The sequence below is a fragment of the Monodelphis domestica genome, chromosome 1 (assembly GCF_027887165.1).
Source record: "Monodelphis domestica isolate mMonDom1 chromosome 1, mMonDom1.pri, whole genome shotgun sequence".
In the NCBI taxonomy this organism is placed as follows: domain Eukaryota; kingdom Metazoa; phylum Chordata; class Mammalia; order Didelphimorphia; family Didelphidae; genus Monodelphis; species Monodelphis domestica.
The window spans coordinates 439190108-439215608 of NC_077227.1; the positions used below are offsets into that span (position 1 = coordinate 439190108).

General features: G+C 38.8%; 1 protein-coding gene across 5 annotated transcripts; it reads left to right on the forward strand.

Moving 5' to 3' along the window:
- The first annotated feature begins 733 nt into the window (after window positions 1-733).
- On the forward strand, window positions 734-24514 carry C1H19orf12 (chromosome 1 C19orf12 homolog). 5 transcript variants are annotated; one of them, XM_007474803.3, is made up of 4 exons: window positions 738-893; window positions 1524-1604; window positions 15302-15481; window positions 22254-24514. In XM_007474803.3, the coding sequence occupies exons 2-4, from the start codon at window positions 1565-1567 to the stop codon at window positions 22517-22519; spliced, it is 486 nt and encodes a 161-aa protein (XP_007474865.1). In that variant the 5' UTR covers window positions 738-893; window positions 1524-1564; the 3' UTR covers window positions 22520-24514. The 5 variants fall into 5 exon arrangements, with proteins under 5 accessions (XP_007474866.1, XP_007474865.1, XP_007474867.1 ...); XM_007474804.3 differs by lacking the exon at window positions 1524-1604 and having other exon boundaries at window positions 734-893; XM_007474805.3 differs by lacking the exon at window positions 15302-15481.
- The last annotated feature ends 987 nt before the right edge of the window (window positions 24515-25501 follow it).

The window sequence follows — 25501 nt, forward strand, 5'->3', positions numbered from 1 at the left end:
TAGACACAACTGTTGTAAGTGAACAACAACTATTCATAATCTATCCATTTTCTCTATGAGATTTATAGGGCAAAAATGAAATAAAAGATTCTGAAGAACAAAAGGACTTTTCCTAAATAATGACCTACCCAGCATCAGCTTCCCTGAGGATCCTTCCCCAAAGAGGGTCCCTCCAGACACTCCACTCTGCCCCCAAGCACCTCCAGAGACACATCTTTTCTTTTTTTTTTTTTACTTCACCCTTACCTTCAGTCTTAGACTTAATACTGTGCATTGGTTTCAAGGCAGAAGAGCAATATGGGAGAGGCAATGGGGGTTAAGTGACTTGCCCAGGGTCACATAGCTAGAAAGTGTCTGAGAGCATATTTGAATCCAGAACCTCCAATCTCCAGGGCTGGCTCTCTAACCATTGGGCCACTTACTCCGCCCCCCAAATAACCCTTAACCTCTGGAGACACATCCCATTCCCCAAATAATCTTTGCGACCCACTCCTACTCTAAGCGACTCCCCCTCCCCGTGATCGCCAGAGCCACACCCTTTACCCAAATGACCCAGTGACCCAGCACCTCTCTAAATGACCCCAATGACCTTGGGTAACCTCTGCGCCCCGCTGATCTTTCCCCCACCACCTTGGCAAGTGGCCAGCCCAGCGGGTCAAGTGAGTCAGTCCCTCGGAGCCCAGGACTTCTCCCGCCCGGGCTCGCCCAGGCCCCGGCCCCGGCCCCGCGAGAGGAGGCGAGGACGCGGCGGCGGCGGTGGCGGCGGCGGCGGCGGCGGCGAGGGCGAGTGCAGCGGGCCCAGGCCTGTTTCCCCTTCCAAAATCCAGCAAGACTTTTTGGGATCCCTACGATACTGGCCGTGTGTGTGACCGTGCTGATCAGCGACCCGAGAGGCAAGGAAGGAGGCCGGTGCCGCGGGGCGTGGGGGCGGGAGTGGGAGTCCGAGGGGATGGGGTGGGGGGGAGGGGAGAGCCGTGAGTCAGCTCCGGCCAAAGCCCAGAGTCCGACCCTGGGGCTCCCGGCCCAAGTACTACACTGGTTTGTTTGTGGGGGAGGAGAGGGCCGGGTCCGCCTCCCGCCCCCCGCCCAACTCCGGACTCTCTTCCTTGCTCCCCAGCTATATCGGGGGTTCCCTGGGGCCTGTTCCCAAACTTCTCCAGGCCTCCAGTCCCTGCTGGGTCCTTTCCCTTGGCCCCTCCTCAGAGGGTGGGGAGGAGATCTTTCTGCCTGGTAGCACCGAAGGACCAGGAGCTCTTGGCTTCTTTTGAGCCCTAGGCCCCTCAGGCAGCTGGTGAAGTTGCTCCCTCCTCCCCCTCCCCACCACTTTTCAGAATGATGTTTTCAAGCCAAGTCAGGTCAACTAACATCTATGGAAGAAAGCCTACTATGTGCCAGGTCCCGGGTGATATGGCCGCTTTTTAAAATGCCTAAAATAAGAGGTTTAAGATTACAAAAGAAACCAGTCAGTAATGCTTAAATACAATGAGGCAAGTTTTTGTATTTTTTTATTTTATGGATCCTAGGTTAAGAAGCCCTGCGAGTACATCCTAGCACCTTCCTAGGGATGCAGGAACTGAGACAGGCCGAGAAGAGAAATGATCCAGGTAGGGAGGGCAGTCCTTTGGGGAGAAGAGCTTAGGTTTTAGGACTCCCCCCAGCCTTCGAACTGGGAGGCCCAGGGAATCAGGAGAGTTTTAGAGAGAGCTATAGATTCTCAGGATGCCTGTACAAATTTCCCTGGTGGGGGACTTTAAGTGACTCCCCAGAGGGCCCCTGGAGTGGTGAGCCAGTAGAAATCAAGTCTGGGCCTGGTGACACCTTAATTTAGCAGAAAGTCTTTCTACTATATGATGCATCCTTCTATTAGTTTGAATCTTCCAGTGACTTTGGAAGCATGACTGAGTGAGATAAAGGGACTGCACTTGGAGTCAGGAAACCATGGTTTGAATATAACACTCCAGAGGTTTTGCTGTTGGGCAAGATACAAAGCCTCTATTTTCTCAACTCTATAATGGGGACAGTAGTAATTATTATCGCCTACCACACAGAGTTGTTGTGAAGATCAAACAGTCAGTAAACTTTATTAAGTTCCTACTATGGGTCAGGCACTAAGCACTGGGGATACAAAAAAAGAAAAAAGAGGCAAAAGACAGTCCCTGTCTACAAGGAGCTTGCAGTCTATCGGAGGAGACCACCTGCAAATAAATAATAGAAAAAGCAAGCTATATGCAGGTTAAATAGGAAATAATTAACATAGGGAAGGTACTAGAATTAAGAGGCATCCATGTCTTAATTTCTAGTTAGTGTGAGTGATGTGGTCAGATTCACATTACATATTTCCATTGTGGGGAGGGGGAGGAATAGGAATAAACATTTATTAAACACCTACCTTGTAGCACACACTGTGCTAAGGGTTTGACAGTTATAATTTCATTTGAATCTCCCAACAACCCTGGGAGGAAGGAAGAAGCTCTTGTCCCCATTTTACAGTGGAAGAAACTGAGGCAGGCAGTGTTTAAGTGACTTGTCCAGGATCACATAGCTAATATGTGTCATATATGGGTCAGAACTCAAGGTCTGAAGCTCTGTCCCTTGTGCTACCTTGCTGCTTTTAGACTGGAACCAATGATTATACAATTATACCTCCAAATATTGTGAATTTGAATAAATGTTAGCACTTCACAGGATTCATTATTTGCTCTAATCGGTACCTAGCTGTGCCTTCCATGAGTATTCTGCAAATTTTAGCTGATTGCAGAATTTAGAGCTGGAAGCATCTCTAGAGATCATCTAGACATATTCCCTTATTTTTTAGATGAACAAACAGGTCCCAGAAAGGAGGGTAACTTACCCAAGAATACAGGTAATAAGAAGCCAATGCAGAAGTGGAAGGGAAGTATACTGCCTCCACAGTTTAGTGCCACAGAATGCTGCCTTTTCATGGTGTCTGGTTGGCTGGATGAGTGAATGTATACCATTCATGCTTTTAGTAGCATCACCTTCTTCCCTTAGCTGCCGAAAATTGCTTTGTAAAAACTATAAATCAGTATTCATATATGAATTGTTATCATGAGTATGTATCCATTATAGCTTTCAGTTCTTATTATGAGATCAAACACTCTGTGTTATCTGTGCCTTAAAGTAGGAGAATTGGTCAGGTGAACTCTTGAACCACCTTGCCAGTACTCAAAATATTAGCAAAGATCAGGATAGGCAGATAATGAGCCGGCTCAAATGTTGCTTTGTATCAGAACAGTTAGCACCTGCTTGTTTAGCACACCAAGAACTTCTCATTCTGCAGAGGTAGTCTTCATTTTAGATTTATGCTAAAGGAAATAATTCACTTGAACAAACATATATTAAATGTCTTCTGATATAGAAGTTAAGTGATTGAAAAAATACTGTCTCTGCCCTTCATGAAGCATATATGCTAGAGGCTGCTAGGTAGCACAGTGGATAGAACTCCCAAGCCTGAAGTTGAGAGGACCTGTGTTCAAATGTAACCTCAGGTACATCCTAGCTGTGTGACCTCAGTCAAGTCATTTAATCTCAATTGCCTTGCCCTTGTCATTCTTCTGTCTTAGAATTAATACTAGGACAAAAGGTAAGAGTTTTTTAAAAAGTGTATATACATACACACACACACACATATGCTAGTAGAGGCTAATGTGTAAACATAGATAACCATAATATATGATATTATATTATTTTTAAAAATATATATAAAAGCTGACTTATAATGGTCTAAAGTCTTAAAGTTATTTTACCTGCCTTATTTTATTTGAGTCCTGTGAGGTAGGTTCGGTACTTCATATATTATTATAACCATTTTACAGATGGAACAAGGTGGAGGTTAGTGGATATCAAATTTTGCCTCTGGCCTATATTGGCTACACAGTTTTGGGAAATAGCACAAGCCTGATACAGAGGCATACTATAATAGCCACTGAAGATTTTAGTTCTTTAGGTATCCAGAAATCTGTTTAAGTGTGCTCTCTCGCATTCTCTCTCTTAAAAGCAAAGCAACTAAATATTTTCTTTAAATACCTTAATGGCAGTATCATTGTTCAAAAAGTGGAAAGATCAACAAATAGAAATTCTGTTTTCTATCTGATTCTACCAGGGGGAAATTGGTTGCTGGGATGGAAGGACAGAAAGCTTGGAGGATGTGATGACTTCCTTCTAGACTTTTTGATAGAGAAAGAGAAGAAATCTAGGCTGAGTCTGACATACACTCTGGTTTTGAGTAGAACATATTTCAAAGGATTCATAGGAAGGGTAGGTAGGGTCACATGACTAAAATTCAACAGGGCAAATCAGGATAGGAGGGATGGTAGGCTCTCAAGAATGAAATTCTGAAAACATGGAAATGCTTTGATGAGGAAAAACAAGAGCTGTCTGAACAGACTAATGTGAATGTGCAGAGAGAGATCACCCACCATTTTAAATTTTAAGAAGAGATGAACAGAAGATGGAAGCAAAGGCAGATGATAGAGGATGAATGTAAAAGCATGTCTGGCACATATAAAAGTGATGTCAGGAGCACTAAAACTTAGACTGAGGTGAGGTTGGAGACGAAAGCTAAGGAAACAGTATAAAAGCTGTGTTGGAGAGAGCTCTGCCAAAATGTATGCTCTGTGAATGGAAATGGCTAATAGAGATTGGTACTCAAGATAAGTAAGAAGACATTTAGAGAGCACTAGTTGCCCTTAATGAATTCAAGTCACTTCATTCAAATGAACTTGGGTACAGAAAGAATGAATAGATGTCAGTCAGTTAATAAACATTAATTACATGCCTACTATAGTATGCCAGACATTGTACTAGGGATCCAAAGAGAGGTCAAAGATATTGCCAGCTCTTGGGTTGCTTACATCCAGTGGGGTAGACAATATGCAAACAACTATGTACAAAGAAGCTATATTCAGGATAAATTGGAAATAAATCAATAAAAGGAAGGCACTAGATTAAGACGTATTAGGAAATGTTTCTTGTAGAAGGTGAGGTTTTAGCTGATACCACTTGATAAGTCTTTATCTGATATTTGAAATTTGTTAGAGAACAGGTGAATCACAGGGTTAGAGAAATATAAGTCTCCATTTAAAAAAAAAGGAAAGAGAATAGAGTATATAAACTATAGGTCAATGATTGCAAAATTCTAGAACATATTTGGAATGAAAGATATAATTTTTTAGAAATCAATCCACAGATCTCAGGTTAAGGCATCTTGTTGTAGTTGCTAGAGATTTGGCCTGAGAATCAGGACAACCTAGATTTGAGTCCTGCCTGTGACACATACTAGTTATGTGACTGAGCCAGTCATGTAACCTCTTAAGACTCTAACAATTCTCTAAGAATGGAATTTGCAAAAGCGTTGTTTCTCAGCTTTGGTAGAAGAAGTTTATTGATGAAATCACAAATCCAGACCACACAAAATATTTTCTTAAAAAAAAGGTCACTAATCAAGAAAAGGAAATGGTAATCACAAAGAGCCAGCATGGCTTCATTAAGAACAAGTCATGCTGGACTAACCTTATTTCCTTTTTTGACAGATTACTAGACTGGTACCACACAGGAATGCTGTGGATGGAGATTAACTGGATTTTAGCCAATTGTTTGACAAACTCTCCCATGCTATTCTTGTGGGAAAAGGTGGAGAGATGTAGGCTAGATAGTAGTTTCAAATAGGGTGGATTTGGAGCTGTTTGAATGGATAGCTTTAAACAATCATCATGTTCCATGTTCGCTTGGAAGGAGGTCTCTTGTGGAGAGTCTGAGGGATTTGCTCTTGACCCTGTGCTGTTGAACCTTTTTGTCAGTAACTGAAACAAAGGTACAAATGGTACCCTTATTAGTTTTACAGATGACACAAAGCTGGGTGGAATAATTGACACAATGAATTAGAGAATCTAAAGATCTTTATAGGCTAGAGCATTGGGCAGAATTGAAGGAGAAATTTAAAAGGCATTATTATAAAGTTTTAAACATGGCTTAAAAAAAATAAGCCTCACATACAATAGTATGAGACAAAGGAGGCACAATTAGAGAGAAGTTTGTCTGGAAAAGATCTACATATGGTGTTTAGTAGACTGTGTCAACATTTGTGTGTATCCCAAAAGTGATCTTGATATGATTTTAATCTAGGCCAGCATTAAGAGAACACAGAGTTATACTTTCTATTGATAAGCCTTGGTCAGACCACATCCCTAATTTTGTGTTCAATTCTGGAAAGAACTTTGATAAGCTAGAGAGTAGACAGAGGAAGATAACTAGCATAGTAAAGGACTCAGAGTGCCTGTCCTGAGGAATGCTTGGAGAACTGGAACTGGATAGCTTGAAGAAGGGCTCTTAGTAGGGGATAGGTTAGCAATCTTCAAGGGCTTGAAAGGCAGTCATATGGGAGAGAGATTCTGCTGAACTGGGAGCAATCAGAGTTGCAAAGAGGCAAATTTAGGCTTGAAGTAAGGAAACATTTCCTAACAAATAGAGCTACTTAAAAGTAGAATATGCTGCCTTAGGGTATAGCAGATTCAATTTCATTTGAAAGACTTTAGGCCAAGACTAGATGACCACCTATCCCATATGTTGCTGTGAGGGTTCTTTTTTAGATGTGGTTTGAACTGGACAGACTTTGATATCTCTTTAAACAATGAGATTTGGATTCTGTGACTTGTTTTTACATTTATTTGGAAGTTTTCACACTTATTGATGAGAACTAACTTTATTAGAATGAAATAAGTGACTAAATGCCCCTAAAGTGAATTGTAGGCCTCTCTTGAATCTGACCTTGGTTATACCCTTAACTAATACCATGTTATTTTCTCATGCATGAGCTCTCTTTAGGCTTACAGACTTTGGAGGGATATTGATGAGTTGGTTTTAATTGAATTTTTCAGTAAACAGATTTCTACCTGAAGTAACTCTCTTAGAAGATAAATAGGAAACTATACATGGCAGAGTTCATTTTAGTTGGACATGAAAGCTTCTTTGCCCCTTTGTAAATAAATGAAATTACATTTGAGCTCATATTTCAGGTTCTCAACAGGTTCCTTTTTATATTAGTTATTACAGGGTGCATCGAGGTAAATAGTTCTCATTAACTTAGAAGCTTTCTAAATCTCATCTCTTTTTTCACTATCACTTTCTTTTGTTCAGCACAGTAAGCCTAGTTGCCGACTGAGTGATCAGACATACAATATTATTCTCTTTCTCTTCTATCCCCAGAGACCTAAACATTTAATTTAAGAAGACTGTAATCAAAGAGATCAGTCCAGGTTTTCACAAATAACTAAGGCTTTGGATTGGTATTTGCCATACAGTGGGGTGACAGGTGGGCTTTCTGTTTCCTTGGCCTATCTCACCAACAAATCTAATTGTGAATTAGGTGGGAGATTAGGTAGGAATTCAGAATTTAAATTCCTTTGAGGTATGGCCAGTGACAGTTCATGTCCTGCTACCATTTCCACACCTTTTCACTTAATGTAGAAAAAAATAAAGTGTGATTGATAGCCCTCTTAGTAGCTAACCGGCTCATAGAATTTAAGAAAGCAAAGTGTATTTAGGAAGCCTGAAAAAGTAGTTTATTTTACATTATTTTCCTTTGTATACTTTGTGTTTCAGCATAGCTAGACTACTCAGTATCCTTACTTTATATCCCACTTTGTCATTTTTCCCTGCTTTTTTTACTCATGCCATCCTCTCTGTGTAGAGTGGATTTTCTTGTGCCCATTGTCTTCCGATTTCCTTTTCTTCCTTTCAATCCTTCAGGGATAAGCTCTGGTACCACCAGTATACAAAGCTTTCCCTGATTTCTCCTACTAGAGGTGATCTCTGTCTCTGAATTTTTCATAGCTCTTGATATTGACCTTTCCTTTGATTAATCACATTCTTCCTTGTTATCATATAGTTCTCTGTTGATGTTTTATTCCTATGATTAGACTGTAAGCTTCTTGAATGCAGTGTTCTCTTATTTCATGTTAGTATCTCCAATATTCAATACCATGCCTTGCAAATAGTTGATGCTTAATACATTTTTGTGATTTTTAATTGAATTTATTAAGAAATAAGCACTAGAAGCATTAGGCTAATTTGACTGTATCATAAATTGAAAGAGATCTTAGAGTATATTTAGATTAGTTCATAGTCATAAACATTTATTAAGTATCTACTCTGTCTGTGGCAAGCACTAGAAATACAACCACCCCCCCCCCCAATAAAGAAAGAAAGAAAAAGAGTCCCTACCCTTGAGGAACTTATAATCTAATAGGGAAAGACAGTAAACAAAAGGAAATTGCAAAGGGGAAAATTGGGGAGATGTATTACAAAGGCTGATGGGATTTTGCAGGATAATGAGGTTTTTCACAATAATGAGCTTCCTGAGACACAGGGGAGAAGTCCCAGAGTAGTATACCCAGATAGAAAATGGGATGTTTTGAGCTGAACTCTCTTCTTAAATGGAGATTTGAGGGTTCATGTCTATACCCTTCAATGAAAGGGACAGAGACTGATGACAAGGTGGAGTTTAATGTTAAGGCCAATGGGATTTTGCAGGATGAAAAAGTTGGACTAGTCATTTAAAAGATGAGGAAGATGAGGGCCAGAGAGAATAAAAGATGGATTGCCCAGAGTCACACAGGTAGTAAGTGACCCTGGGATTTGAACCTGGGTCCTCTAACTCAATATTCAGTACTTTTTCTACTTTGCCATTTCTGGAATAAACATTTCTTTTTGTGATTGAGATCTGTTGTTGCCATTAGTATTTCTGAAGTGATTCTATGAAAAATACATTTTCCTCTTGGATTTAGGCATTTGTGTTTGAGCTAGTGCTGCTCCCAAGATAAGGTTCTTGAATGTTCTGGGATTCCCAAAGCCACTTTTGGTGATGCTTTTTGAAGTGGAGTCATTGAAATGTAGTTCCAACCCTTCAGTCTGCCTTCCTTTTACTCTTCTATGTTCCTGGACACTAGCCAACCCCCTTCCAATACTAAATATATTTTACTTAGTTGCATGGTATTGATTGTGCAAGGTTGTTTCAAAAGAAAACATTATCACTGCAACTAAAATTGTTGTCAAGAACTTTTTCTCTTAGAAGTTAAGGGATGAAATGAGACATTACATATTTACTATCATTTTGTATCCTTCCTTATATAGAATTAAACTTAATTCCTAGAAAATAATTTCTACAGACTATTTAACATAAATACAGTCCAGTAAGATTGCTACTTGTGAGGATGCAGTGTATGAGGAAGTATCTTCAGATTCCCTCTAAATCTGAGGTTTTCTGGAGTGTGTTCAGAGAATCCTTGACAATGCAGACCATTTCCTCTTCACTCCCACTCTATGCAATTTATGAGAATATCCAATACATAAAAAACTAAATTCATAAGATAGATGTTGGGAGAAGGGATGATCATAAACCTAACAAAATAGTTTTTTATGAAAAGGTATATAAAAAATTCTTTTGTGCACCAAACTTAATAGATTTTAAATAGAAATCATTTTATATAGATTTAGTTTACATTGAAATTTTCTGGGGTGCTTCTTTTATGTTAAGTGACATATTTCTATACTGTTTCCCGTCCACTCTGGACACCTTCTAAGGTTTGTTGAGATGCCTTTTCATTCTAATGTCAGCTTCATGCGACTAATCAGATCGATATAGGTTACCCATGGATAGGGCACTTGTTTTAGTTGTCTAATCTGTCTTATGCCAACAGGGTATAGACAGAACATGAAGGCAGCAGTCACTGTTGGGCAGAGCAGCATTAAGTGGACATAACTACAACATAAACTTGCCACATGGGAACCAAGAGGAGTGTCAGGTAGACCTCTGCTCTTAAGCCAAATGGGCAATAAATTTACCTTTAAAAGCCTTAGATCTGTACTCCAGGCTTCTTTTCTGTTTCTTCTTTCCTCAGTAGGTGCAAGCTTGCAACCATAAATTCTCCCATTTCACAGGGACACTTTCCATGAGGCAAAAGAAAATACAGCCTTTTCTTGAATGACAGAATGCCTTTCAAACTGTTAGACTAACAGCAGGAAAGGGTAGGGATGATCAGGGCTGCTAACAGCTCTTAATTGGCCTTTGTACCCTTCTCCTTGGACTGAAGTTGTCAAAATGGTCATGTGATCAAAGTGAAAGCCTCATAGGAAACAGCTACAGTGAAACATGTGGAGTCCCACACAGTTTGACGAATCTATTTCTTCAGTGATGTCTTTTAAGTATGACCAGTGGGCAGATCAGTATGGAATAAGAGTAGTTAAATCTTCTTTCAATATCAACCAGGTAGTTATTTTGCAGACTTCCTTATAAACCATCCAAGAAAATTAGTCTCAATACTATAGAATCAGGCAAGGCTTATATTTCCATTCAGTTCAATAGACTTTTTATTTTAATTGTTACCTTCTGTCTGAGTATCAGTTGTATGACAGCAGAATGGCCAGGGGTAGGCAGTTGGTGTTAAATGACTTGCCCAGGGTCACACAAGTAGGAAATGTCTGTGGATAGATTTGATTTGAACATGGTCTTCCTGACTCCAGGGATGGTGCTCTATCTACTATGCTACCTAGCTGCGCCAAGATATTTTTTTTGTGGGAATTCACATAGTTGATTAATGCTAAAGATGTAACTAGAACCCAATCTCCAGATTATCGTAAAGGGTTCCTTGGAAGAATTGAGTAAAACTTGTTCCCAGGATAGAGATACCCTCTGTTTGGAGGTGGGTTGGTTGGACACTTGAAATAGTAAATCCTTAAACACGTTGTTATAGAAGTGGGTGAAATGAACTATTGAGAAAATGTTCCATGTTGGGATTGTTAGTGTATTTATCTTATGCAATAGGAGCTTAAAGAAAGCTTGATGTGTAAAAAAAATCTCTGAAAACAATCAGTAAATGTTAAATAGTTTTTACTCTTATGTAATATGCTGTGGAGTACTAAGGAAAGAGGACTGGGGATGGGGTCAGGGAAGAGGAAACAGCATTGTTTCTCAAGAGATGGAAAATATAAAGTATCCTTAATCTCCAAGATGGGTACAAGAAAGATTATTTAGAAAACTTGATGAAGATATTTATGCATTAATTCAACAAATATTTATGGATCACTTACATGTGTGAGGCCCAATGCAAGATCCCATGGGAGAATACTATCCTTGCTTCTCCTACCTTTCACCATTCCCCTCTGATAAATCCTTATCCCTTGGTAACCCCTTTCCCAGTCTATCCTTGTTCATTTGTTGAATTCTTCACCATCCTCTAAAATTCTTCTGCCATAGGGCTGTTAAACAGCAATGGCAAAAATCACAAAATTAGGCTGACCTCACCCATTACAGATTTGTTACTATCTCAACCAGATTTGCTGCTTGCTTTATAGTTCTAAATTCCACCCTTATTGAGTCCCTCACTCAATTCCCTGATAGAATCTGTTCTAAATTTCTTTTCATTCCTTTTCCTCACCTTAGCATTGAATTCACACCATACAACCTGGCCTTGTTCTCACTGTGCTGATTGAGGCTGTGTAACATGAATCCCTTTAGCTTTCTTTATTCATTAGAACTTCCCAGCAGCATCATCCATTCTTTCCTTCTTCCCTCAGAGCACAGAAGAAGAGACATCTGTTCCTTAATAAGACAAATCCATCTACTAGGTCCTTCAGCCTTTCCATCTTACCTCTTCAAGAATTTTGTCCCAGAAATCATGTCTCCATTTTCATGCCTTGTCAACCTTCACTGGCTCTTTTTCACTAACTTACAAATATGTGTAGTCATCCTAAATGTTAAATGAGCCTTCCCCTTGACCCTTCTAGCCCACTGAGCTTCTTTTCCCTTCTCTTCTTTAAACTTGAAAATACATACCCAGTACACTCCACTTCTTTACTGCTTACCTTTTCCTCTAAAATCTGCTTACATATCTCACTGTTAGGAAGATTTCCTTCCATTGAACCTAAATCTGTCTTTCTTCATCTTTCATTGTTTGTTTTTAGAATGAAGACCTAGCAGAAAAAGCTTCATATCTCTTCTGAATGATAGCCCACAGCTATTCATACTCCTTGTCCTCTTGTTCCTCAAGCTGACTCTTCTTTAGGTTTAATAATTCTGCTTTCTTCAGTGGACCCTTATATGCCTTGTCTTTAGTCCCATTACCATCCTGTTTGCCTACTTTCATTTCAGTGTCCTTTCTAAAATGGAGCACCCCAAACCAAGTACAATACATACAATATGGGGAGTGGGAACTGACTAGAGACAGAGTGGAGATGGTATAGCATAGTTATTTCCCTTGGAAATCTTCAGTTCCTTCCTGTGGCCTCTCAAATCTAGGTGAGATTCCTTGGTTGTTGCTTACTGCAATTCTTGCTTTGCTCATAGGGCACAGCACATCTATGGAGAAGATTAAAAAAAAAAGGCTGCCCTTCTGTCTCTCCCTCCTTGTGCATGTTTTCTTGCTATTCTAATTTTCCTCAGGACACTGTACTTTCCCTTTTCTTATAATGCCTCCCTTTTCTCTTCACTTATTGATTTCTTAGCCATTCTTTAAATCATGACACAAAGGGCACCTCCTCTGGAAAATCTAACCTAATTCCCCAGCTGAGTAACAACAACCTTCTCCCTTAATATCACATGATATTTTATTTTGCACTTCTAATACAATGATCACATAATGTTGTATCTCTCAGTAAGGGAAGGGACAGCTTGATAGCTAAACTTGGTGTCTCTCTCGGTGTCCAGAGCCAGGGACATGCATCAAGCTCTTAACAATTGTTTGTCGAGTGAATGAATCCAGTTATGGAATGTATAGTTCAGTAGGGCCAAAGATATACACAAATAATTGTATACTGTAGAGTTATATCTAGAGAGAATTTGAAGGCACCATAAAAGTCATCAAGACCGCCCCCTCATTTTACCTGTGATCCAAGATCAGAAAAGGTGACCTGGGTCACACAGGTAATGAATAGAAAAGCTGAGTCTCAAATGCAAGTCCCCCAATTCCAAATCCATCATTCTTTCCATTGCAAATATAGCTATAGAATTTATATCTGATATATCAAAAGTCTTTACTTGGGCCAGAGAAAATTTCTGGATTGTCAGGAATGTTGCCCCCTGGATTATCCTTATGTCTAAAAGTTAGGAAATACTTTTAATTTCTTTCTGTGTAGTCAATGCAGAGTATCTGTAATGAATGTGTTTTGACCCATCTCCTGTCATAGTATGGGCTCTGCAAAGCTTAACTTCTGATATAGAGTACTGATAAATTCCTGTACCAAGTATTTTAATGTTTTTAGCAATAAATTTAAAAAGGAACAAGCAGTGCTAGGCACTTACTATCTGTTTAATAAATGTTTGTTTGCTGGCTCCATTACTTTTTAGACTCACAACCTTAGAGTTGGAAGGCTGCTGTCCATCCTCCTACCTAGTGCTAGACATAATATTGCTTGAATTTGTGAAGCTACTTCACCAGATATTTCTCATGATACTCTTGTGGACAAGGTAGAGAAATGGGGGTGAAATGAAGGGCACAAAATAGAGTATTTAATCTTTTTTTTTTTTAGCTGTGACAGTGCTGAAATTACAGGGAATACAAATTACTTTGAGCAAACATGTTAAGTGCCTACTATGCACAAGGCACTATCTTTCTATAACAATCACCTCATTTAATAAGTTCTTTAATTTTTCTTTCATCAGAAACCTTTGGCATTCCTGCTGCTTTGCTTTTCACTCAGTCTCCCTATCTCCTGCTGTAACCTCTGTGACCTCACCAGACTGTGCACAGCAGAGAGGTACCTTCCTTTCTTCCTTGCCCCTGTCTGATGATCATGTTTGCCAGACACTCCTTCTTTTAAACAAACTTCCCTTAATTCAGAGACCCAGCTTTTGCTTATAATGGGACAATGTTCCTTATTCTAGTGCAAAGTCTTTTTCTGTTTTGTTTTGTTTTTTTCCTTTTTAAGTGTTCCCAGGCCTTTAGTTAACATGATTTCCATCTTTTTAACAATTTCTCCTAGATCCAAACCAAAAAGTGAAGTATGTAGGCTTCCACGCAGTTGTTACCATTCCCTCACCCCAGAGCAACTGAATAGAGGAACTGCTTAAATGATAATGTCTGAACAGTTGAGGAATGTGTGGAATGGCGTTCTGATAGAAATAAGCTTACAAGTATTATTGTAGAAGGGTCAGGGAAGAGAGGCACCTTGGGTTTTAATAGAGTTAATTCGCTCTACAGCCCCAGAACCTGTCTGACCTTGTCCCTCAAAAAGAGTTGCCTGCGTTGTCATTTTGAGAAGCTTCCTAGGCAACAGAGTGTTTTCCTTCAGTTATTCTTCATACCCTTTCCCCAGTTGCTTTTTCTTGCACAAGGTTGACATGTTCTGGACCTGAGAAGGCCTGTGGGAAAACAAAAATGTAAAAACTAAGCATGAGAGGGCTGTGTTCTGGGGTAGAAAGTGCTCTGAATGTAGCAACATGTTTAAAAATGTTTGCGCAATTAGGTCCATTGTTTTCAAGCCTCAATAAGTGAGGCCCCTTCCAGCTCTAAAATTCTCTGTTTCTAGGATTCTGCAAATATGGTTAAGTGCCTGAGGACTCTCTAATTCTGCTTTGTAAAGGGGCATAGAACAGTACACTCTTTTGTGGGTTAAAGTGAGCCAATCATAGAGCTGGCTCTTTATCTTGCCTATGAATGTGTATCTACCTAAGAGCGTATTTGTATTTGGGTTGTCAGGTAGGTACAGGGAATTAAAGCAAAATACTTTAATTCTTGTTAGTTTTTTTTCTTGAGAGTTATTTCATAACAGCAATTTATTTTAGTAGAGATTTTCTCTTGATTTTTGTTTAAAAAAAAAAGGCACTTGCTTCAGCAATTGTGGCTTAAAAAAAAGGCCACTATAAAGACAATGACCCATTAAACATAAATATCCTACCTTTGTGTTCACACAGACATGAACTGTACTGGAAAGGGAAAAATAGAAACCAGAATTTTAATAATTCTGCCATTCATATGGGGACTAAGGGATTGCCCTAATCAGTAGAAAAATGGCTGATGCAAGAGGAGAGACTTGATTTACTTGGATGAGGAAATTCTTAAATGGATGGCTACAGTGGTTGCTTTTGAAATCTAGTCATAAATCAGCAGTCAATCAGAAAGCAAGGACGACCTTTAATTGGCTCTGTTTCTGTTTGCTTATTAACTAAACTCTGCTTCTCTTTATTTCTCTCTTCAGAGAACAGGGTTCATTTTGTTCAGTAGCCTAGGAAGGTGAACATTTGAATGGAAATACTGTTAAATTAATTCTTTTAAAATACTCTTTCCAGGGAGCCTTGTGCCATTCAGAATGCCAGTCATGGTAGAAGACATTATGAAACTTCTCTGCTCCATTTCAGAGGAAAGGAAAATGAAGGCTGCCATCAAGCATTCAGGGAAGGGGGCGCTGGTGGCAGGGGCCGTGGCTTTTGTTGGGGGTTTGGTGGGCGGCCCCCCAGGAATAGCTCTTGGTAAGTGTCTTTCTCTGATGTGCCTACTTAAACTAGAGAGATTCAATGGCATAATCCATATGAATATCTTTAGTGTCACATCATGATAACTGTGTCAAGGTTTTTTTTCTTTGAAGATAGCTTTGTATATGTAATTCAACAAATACTTTTTTCCCCCATTTGAATTAGTTTACTTAGTCAATTTAGAACATTATTCCTTGGTTACAATAATCACATTATTTCCCTCCCTCCCCTCCACCCACCCTTCCTGCAGCCAATGCGCAATTTCATTGGATATTACTTGTGTCCTTGATCAGAACCTATTTCCATATTGTTGTTTACACTAGGAAATTTATTTAGAGTCTACATCCCCAACCATATCCCTTCGGTCCATGTATTCAAATAGTTGTTTTTCTTCTGTGTTTCTACTCCCACAGTGTTTCCTCTGAATGTGGATAGTGGTTTTTCTCATAGATTCCTCCAAGTTGTTCAGGGTCACTGCATTGCCACTAATGGAGAAGTCCATTACATTCGTTTGTACCACAGTGTATCAGTCTCTGTGTATAATGTTTTCCTGGTTCTGCTCCTTTCGCTCTGCATCACTTCCTGGAGGTTGTTCCAGTTCCCATGGAAATACTCTACTTTATTATTCCTTTGAGCACAATAGTATTCCATCACCAACAGATACCACAATTTGTTCAGCCATTCCCCAATTGAAGGGCATCCCCTCATTTTCCAATGTTTTGCCACCACAAAGAGCACAGCTATGAATATTCTTGTACAAGTCTTTTTCCTTATTATCTCTTTGGGGTACAAACCCAGCAGTGCTATGGATGGATCAGAGGGCAGACAGTCTTTTATTGCCCTTTGGGCATAGTTCCAAATTGCCCTCCAGAATGGTTGGATCAATTCACAACTCCACCAGCAATGCATCAATGTCCCAACTTTGCTACATCCCCTCCAGCATTCATTTCTTTCCTTTGCTGTCATGTTAGCCAATCTGCTAGGTGTGAGGTGATACCTCAGAGTTGTTTTTATTTGCATCTCTCTGATTATAAGAGATTTAGAACACTTTTTCATGTGCTTTTTAATAGTTTTGATTTCTTTAACAGAAAATTGCCTATTCATGTCCCTTGCCCATTTATTAGTCGGAGAATGACTTGATTTTTTGTACAATTGGTGTAGCTCTATAAATTTGAGTAATTAGACCTTTGTCAGAGGTTTTTGTAATGAAGATTGTTTCCCAATTTGTTGCTTCCCTTCTAATTTTGGATGCATTAGTTTTGTTTGTACAAAAACTTTTTAATTTGATGTAATAAAATTATTGATTTTATATTTTGTGATTTTTTTCTAGCTCTTGCTTGGTTTTAAAGTCTTTCCTTTCCCAAAGATCTGACAAGTATACTATTCTGTGTTTGCCTAATTTGCTTATAGTTTCCTTCTTTATATTCAGGTCATTCACCCATTCTGAGTTTATCTTGGTGCAAAGTATGAGATGTTGATCCAAACCTAATCTCTCCCAAACTGTCTTCCAATTTTCCCAGCAGTTTTTATCAAATAGTGGGTTTTGGTCCCCAAAATGGGGATCTTTGGACTTATAGATTGTCTTGCTGAGATCATTTACCCTAAGTCTATTCCACTGATCCTCCTTTCTGTCTTTTAGCCAGTATCAAATTGTTTTGATGACCACTGCTTTATAGTATTATTTGAGATCTGGGACTGCAAGGCCTTCTTCCTTTGCATTTTTTTTTCATGATTTCCCTGGATATCCTTGATCTTTTGTTCTTCCAGATGAACTTCGTTATGTTTTTTTTCTAATTCAGTAAAAAAGTTTTTGGTAATTCAATGGGTATGGCACTAAATAAGTAAATTAATTTGGGTAGGATTGCCATTTTTATTATGTTAGTTCGTCCCACCCATGAGCAATCAATGTTTTTCCAATTGTTTAGATCTAGTTTTAATTATGTGGAGTGTTTTATAATTGTGTTCATATAGTTCCTGTGTTTGTCTCGGCTGATACATCCCTAAGTATTTTATATTGTCTCTGGTGATTTTAAATGGAATTTCTCTTTCTAATTCTTGCTGCTGAAATGGGTTGGAGATATATAGAAATGCTGATGATTTATGTGGGTTTATTTTGTATCCTGCAACTTTACTAAAGTTGTTGGTTGATTATTTCAATTAGCTTTTTGGTTGATTCTCTAGGATTCTTTAAGTAAATCATCATATCATCTGCAAAGAGTGATAGCTTGGTCTCCTCATTGACTATTTTAACACCTTCTATTTCTTTTTCTTCTCTAATTGCTACTGCTAGTGTTTCTAGTACAATGTTAAATAATGGAGGTGATAATGGGCATCCTTGTTTCACTGCTGATCTTATTGGGAAGGCTTCTAGTTTATTCCCATTGCAGATGATGTTTGCTGATGGTTTTAGATATATACTGTTTTTTTGTTTTTTTTTAGAAAAGGCCCTTCTATTCCTATACTTTCTAGTGTTTTCAGTAGGAATGGGTGTTGTATTTTATCAAAGGCTTTTTTCTGCATCTATTGAGATAATCATGTGATTTTTGTCGGTTTGCTTGTTGATATGATCAATTATGTGGATGGTTTTCCTAATATTGAACCATCCTTTGCATTCCTGGTATGAATCCTGCCTGGTCATAGTGAATAACCCTTGTGATTACTTGCTGGAGTCTTTTTGCTAGTATCCTATTTAAGATTTTTGCATCTATATTCATTAAGGAGATTGGTCTATAGTTTTCTTTCTCTGTTTTTTCAACAAATACTTGCTAAGGTCATTCCCCCACTCCCCCCACCCTCACTCTCCTGAATACCAGGGGAATATATAGAGTTTTCATTTAGTAGAGGAGGTAGAGACACCCAACACACAAAAAAGTATTCTAAAATAGAATATAGTGAGTGCATGAATGATGGACAGAATGTGGTTAGGATTCAAAGAAAGGATGAAAATGATTTTTGACTGGAGGAATCTGATACAGTTGTGTCCAGGGATGTGGTGTTTGATCTGGGTTATGGATTGTAGAATTTCAGCAAATGGGACTGGAGGGATGAACCATTTTAGGCATTCTTTATGAATGGATGTTTAAGCATTAAAGGTAGCATTTGAAGCCACTATTCCTATAATTCACATAATCCAAAGAGAAATTCTTCAAAACAAGAACTTCAGAGAGAAATGCCCTTGTCCCTCCACTCATTCTTCCCTACCTTGAGGAGATTTGGGGCCTTGCCATTTACCCTGCAGCAGTATTCTAAGGACCAGTTTGATTTTTTTTGAAGCTGAACCTTCTGCTCTCTGTTGCTTCTTGCATTAGAATGGGACCTCCTTGAAAGCAGGATTCTTTTTCCAGTGCTTAGCATGCAGTAAGGGCTTAACAAAGGTTTCTTTCTTTCTTTCTTTCTTTCTTTCTTTCTTTCTTTCTTTCTTTCTTTCTTTCTTTCTTTCTTTCTTTCTTTCTTTCTTTCTTTCTTTCTTTCTTTCTTTCTTTCTTTCTTTCATGTGTAAAGATAATTTTAGCATAGGTGGAGTAATTTTAAAGTTCACACATGACCCTTGTTTGTACCCAAGGGTACTAGCTTACATGCTATTATCATTAATCCCTTTAAGAGGTAGAGGCTTCTGGGACAGCATTCCCACTCTCACTAGATTCCAAGAACCCTAAAAGGTCTTGATAATGAGACCTCATCTAATTAAAAACAATAGTGGAAAGGAAAAACCTTGTCCCTAGGGTAGTATCTCTTTCATCTTGTTTTTGTACCTATTTCCATTTTAGGACTGTGTAAGAATGGATAAGGTTGGAGAGGGGAGGGGATGGTTTGGGTGTGTTTTGTTTCACACAAACAGACACACAATTTCTAGGCAATGAATAAATATTTTGGCTGATTCCCCAAGAGTACAGTGCAGCTGGATCTGATAATTACCTTGTCAAAAGATCATCATTGCTTTGAGGCACACAACTGAGTTTATCCCTTAGGCTTGAGAGCAGAAGAAACTCCAGTGCACCCTAGCTTTGGAAGATCGGACTGTCTGACTCACAGTTGGAGCCTCAGCCACAGGCTCTGATGAAATCAGAAAATCAGCCAACTTGTCACTCAGATGTGGCTTTACAAGGCCGACTCAGTGACTGGGCCAGAAAGGACTTCCCTAGAGGTACCACTCAGATGAAGTGTTCTCCAATCTATTTTAATTGGTATTATCATGATAATTTGGTGTGCTTTATTAACTCTCATTTTTTAAATATCACTGATTTAGATTATAGTATTTTCTTGTACAGGTGGAGAAACTAAGGCACAGTTTGAAATAGGCTATCTAGGAAGTAAAAAACCAGGTAGGATTGAAATCAAGTTGTGATGAGAGACAGTGATTTCTTTATTTGCTGGTGGAAAAAGTAGTGTGAACAATTAGTTCACATGTTTTTGTCTTTATTTTTCCACTTCCAAATTATGTATGAACCAGTAAGTTCTGACATTGCTTCTTGCTTGCCAGAAAGCAACTCTAGAAAGAAATTACCTTTCCTTATTCTTTGTAAAGTAACATCTCATAAAACATATGTTTTAAAATTGACCAAACTGAAGGAAAGGAGTTGTACAATGGGTTTAATGTGAAGCTATGCTCAGACAACTTTGGGAGAAGTATGGGTGTTCATATTTTATATAATTTGCATGAAAACTGGTAGAGAGTGGGATATCTCAAAAGCAAACCCAAGCAATTAACTACTAGTAGTTTTTCATGGGTGGGTAGCGTTCGCAGGTTTTCTTCAATTTACTCATCCACAGTAGAGAATGTTAATCAAAAGACAAAAGTTTTTTTTTCTTTTCCTCCAAAGAGCTAATAACTCATTGGCTGATATTCCTTGTGACTTTTTGTATTGAGTACTGTTCTAAATCAAATATTGATGTTCTCTTAAAGGTTTAGTGTAGATGAGTGCAACTCTTGGCGACTTTAAGCATTTTACTTTCATCCTGGAGAAAAGTTCAGTAAAACCATTAGCCATTTTTGCTCTTTGGAATGCTTTGTCCTGCTGGGAAAGAGATGAGCATTGTATGCTTGTTACTTCAGCCGTGTTCGGCCTTCAGACATAGGGGCAGGTGTTGTCCCTCTTAACAGTGAGGAGGGCAAAGAGAATAGTTCCTATGACCTCCTTCTTGCATGGCTTTCTATAGGAAAGCTGAGTCAGTGGTGGAATGCTGATGGGGGGACTCTGCAGGCAGGGGGGTGGGAGTACTGGTTGAAGAGCCTTCCCTTGTATTTGCCATCCTTTAGACTTAGTACACAGGCAAGCCTGGTTAGGTGGGACCGTCTGAGATGTGATTTGCAACTCAAATCTCTCATTTTTGAAATGGCACAAGCTTGCCTGTTAATTTTGACCTTTTATTAAAAAAGAAAGTGGGATGTATTTTCCCCTTTCCCCATCTCCAGTCTAGCGGAAGCAGCAGAAGAAACAAACACAGTTGGTTAAATTAACTTACTGTCTTATTTCCATGTATCTTTGGGGTATCATGTATGGCCTTAGGAAAACATTTATTTTGCTAGCACACAGCCTTCTTACCATGTACTAAAAGCACTGACAGGGATCTTTTCCTACTCTTGCTGGCTGGAATGAAGACTATACTCAGAATCAAATGACTTTGGTTCAAATCCTGGCTTTGCTACTTTTGAGCTGTGTAACCTTGGATAAGTCATTCATCCCTATTTTACAGACAAGACATGAAGGGCAAATTCTTACTTCACAAGATTGTTGTGAGAATCAAATAATATAATGTATGTAAACTCTAAAGCACTAAATAAATGTAAGTTATTATTGTTATTATTTGTTGAATGAAATAGAAATCTTTAGTATGTGAGGGTCAGGAAACTATTTTGTTTGTCACTAGGAAGAGTTGATTCAACTTCACTGGTGTGTTAGTGACTTTCACTTCCCATTTCTCTGTATTATCTATTTCCCAGTGGAAATAGAGAGAATTTTATGATCAATCAATCCATTCAATCGATAGCCAAGAACTTAATTAAGTGCCTATTATGTTCTAGGCACTAGAAATATGAAGATAGAAGTGAAACTGTTCCTTCCTCCCAAATCTAGCAAGGGAAGACAACATGAGTATATTTAGCTATACACATAATAGATATCAGACACTCTTGTGGAAAAGTCACTATGGGGGTATCAGGAAAGGCTACATTTAGAAGATGACTCTTGAGCTGAACTTTGGAGGAAGTGGAGGATTCCAGGAAGTAGAGGTAAGGAGGGAGCACATTGGGGAAAGGCAAGGCAAAGGCATAGAGATGGGAAATGGAGTGTTGTGACAAGAACAGTAAGGGCCAATTTGGCTGGATCCCAGTGTGTATGAAGGTGGATAAATGTGTAAAAAGACTACAGAGGTTCGTTCTCTCTCTCTCTCTCTCTCTCTCTCTCTCTCTCTCTCTCTCTCTCTCTCTCTCTCTCTCTCTCTCTCTCTCTCTCTCTCCCCTCCCCCCCAACCAGAAGATTTTAATTGTGACCCTTTGTGAGGTCTGCCACTAGACAGTGCAAATACCATTTTGCATCCCTAAATTTAGTGCATTAGCTAAGACAGAATGTATCTGAGTATTAATCATATTGAATGCACATAAACCTGCCCTACAACTCAGGTAATCTAGGGACAAAGGTAAATATGCTTTGACTTCTGAATAGAACTACTCAGTATGAAGACAGAATTTTCTCATATCCTGATCAGTAAGAATTTAAGTATATTATTTATGGGGGAATCATGACTAATTAAATCTTTATTTGTTTTCTAGGGGGGACAGTTGGTGGCCTACTTGGTGCTTGGATGACTAGTGGACAATTTAAACCAATTCCTCAGATCATAATGGAACTGCCCCCTATTGAGCAACAGAAGCTTTTTAACGAAGCCTATGCCATTATTGGAAACTTGCACTGGACGGATGTGGTGCAGCTGACTGCACTGGTAATGGGGAATGACGCCCTTCAGCAGCAGTTGGCATCAGTGGTAGTAAATTATGTCACACAAAGGCTTCAAGCAGAAGTACAGTATGGAGACTAGCCCTCTCCAGTGAATGGTTTTTACTATGTAATGAAGGGATTTTCATTTGGATGATTTTGATGACTTTACTGTAGAAAAATAGCTAGTAATTGCTGCTACTTATGTTTGAGGTACTGGAACCCCTTCATTCTGGGTGAATTTCTTCAGAAATCCATGATCCTTGAGTTATCTTCAAATTGGGTCAAACTACCTAATTTATATTAAGTTACTAAGGAAGTATTGTAGCATGGTCCCAAAATGATCTGTGAAACAACCATGGTTCCACTTTCTACTCAGAGTGATGCCCATTGACATACTTTTGACTATGAAGTTGTCAAAAACAAAAAACCTCATCCACAGAAAGACTTGCTTATTGCACACATTAATTGCACTTTTCTAAATTCATTTCTCTCACAAGACTATTTAAAAAGATAATCAGATGTAATTGCCTTTTGGACGACTTTTCAATGTTCCTCCCTGCAATCTCTTTTTTTTTTTTCAGCACCTGGGTACTAGTTTCCTGTTGGTGCCCCCTCTGCCTTCATGTTTTTAACCGAAAGCAGTTGTGAAAATGTGTTTCCCTTCTTCCTCCTCCCTGTCTGTCATTGTACACCTCCCTGATTTAAGAATCTGAATCACCTCGAAATTCTCAGCTAGGGGGGAGCATAATCTGCTGATCTCCACACAGTCCCACAGTGCTAAAGGAAGAAGCAGAATAGAGGCTGTTCAGTGTTTATGTCTGCGTTCCCTGACCTCTCCAGTGCCTCACTTTCCTCATCTAGAAAATGAGGGCAATTATTTTTTTTTAATTTAAGTGGTTATTTTCAGAGCAAACTCCTCGTTAGTTCTTCTTTCCCGGGATCATGAGCCACCTTTCACAAATGGTTCTTTTGACTTGCTAATTGATGTGTTGAGCTTCAGCAATGCTCCACTTAAAACATTTCGTAAAGGGGCAATTCTTAGAGAAAAGGAAAAATGCAGATTAATCTTTTCTGAATAAACCCTTTTTCTCAGTTCTTTATGATGACTGGTCTGTAATGCTTTCCAGAACAGTTTACCAGACGAACTAGATGCCACCAGAACTTGGAATTAAGGGTTGTATTGTAGCGTATAAATCATCCTTTTCTATTGCAGACACACACAACAAAACTTCCCTTGAGTTGGTGTGAACTTAACTTAGACACAAGTTTTTCATCTGGGCTGCTGCTAGTATATAGGTATAATTCTCTCACTGTTTCTCTTCTTCCCCCTGCGCCCCCCCTCCCCCCCCAAGCAGTTGTCTATAGGCAACTGAAATTCCTTCATAAATTCCCAGGCCTTTTGGGCAAGAATAGAAAACCAGGGTGATGTCCGTGCTTAAGTAGCTACATGCTGGGGAAGACACTGTAATCCAGGTTTGTCACTGTTAAAAACTGCTGTAGTGATAAGAAAATAGTCAATTTGTGGGTGAGTATAACTACTTAGGACCTCAGTTTTCAGTTTAGTGTTTAGGGCTTTTTAAATTGTTTTTTAGATTTTTTAAAAAATTAAATAAGGAAAAGTTCAGGCTGACCTAAAACTCAGGTTAATTTATATTCATGGTATAGAATAAAACTGGAAAATGCTGAAGATGAAACTACATTGGAATAGAGCCTGTATTTCTTAGCGAAGCCTTTCTTCAAAATGAATTTTATCTTCCATGTGTTAGAATACCATATCACAGGCTATGTTTTCCACAGTTTGTATTTTTCCCCACATATGTGCCACTGATATGACATAGCCATGATGACATTTAAATGTGTTTTTTATAATCATATTGGACATTGCTTCATTTTTCCTGTTCACTTCCAAACTCCCAAGTGCAATCACTGAAGATTTGTGTTACCTAAAGTTGGAATTTGAGCTGTATAATGTTTAATGCTAGGGATATTTTCTGTTTTGTAACAAGTATAGTATAAAGTAGCTTTCTTTTCTATGTAAAGGGAAAACTTACGTCTTAGCTTGCTTTTGAAGAAACAATAAAGATCTTTTATTGTGCATTTGAGTTACAGGGCATTTATTTAATTATAGTTTCAAAAAAGACATCAAATTTGATGATTGTAAATATCTGAAAAAATTATTAATTTATTATAATGGCTCTATATTTTCAAAATAAGAATAAAGAGTATGATCTTGCAGGGCTCAAAAGGGAGTGAAACACGAAGAATTAACAAGCTGGAAGGGGCCTCAGGGGGCCCATAGTCCAGCCTGAAAGGAATCTCCCTCTGCAAAATATTTAACAAAGGGTCTCTAGTGCTTGCCTGAAGAACTCCAATAAGAAGGAACCCTTTACCTCCTAGGGGAACCTCTTCTATTTTGGTATAGTACTACTTTTTAATCTTTTACACCAACTTTAAATTTCTCTCTGTAATTTCTACCGGTTTTTCCTCATTCTGCCCTTTGTGTCCAAGTAGGACAAGTCTAATCTCTTTTCCACATGACAGTTCGTCAGATCCACCTCCTTCCCTCCATCCCCAAGTCTTTCTCTTCCTCAGGTTAAACAGTCCAAATTCATTTAGTCAGTCCATGTATGGCTTAACATCGTGGCACCCTCCACCATTCTGGATTTCCTCTGAATTCTCTACAGCTTACCAATGTCCTTTCTAAAATATGGCAACCAGAACTGAACATAATACTCCAGATGTTATCTGACCAAGGCAGAATTTAGTGGATTATCATCTCATTCCTGGAAGTTATGCCTTTTTTAATGTACACTAAGATCCTGTTACCTTGCATGACTGCCACATTACACTGTTGTCTCATATTAATCTTGCTTTTCACTAATACCTCCAGATCCTTTAAAAACTATTTACCTAGCCATGCCTCTGCTGTCTTATAATTGTAGAATTAACTTTTTTGAAACATTTTTTTTAACCCTTACTTTCTGTCTTAGAATCAATATAGCATTGGTTGCAAGGCAGAAGAGCAGTAAGGACTAGGCAATGGGAGTTAAGTGACTTGCCCAGGGTCACACAGCTAGGAAGT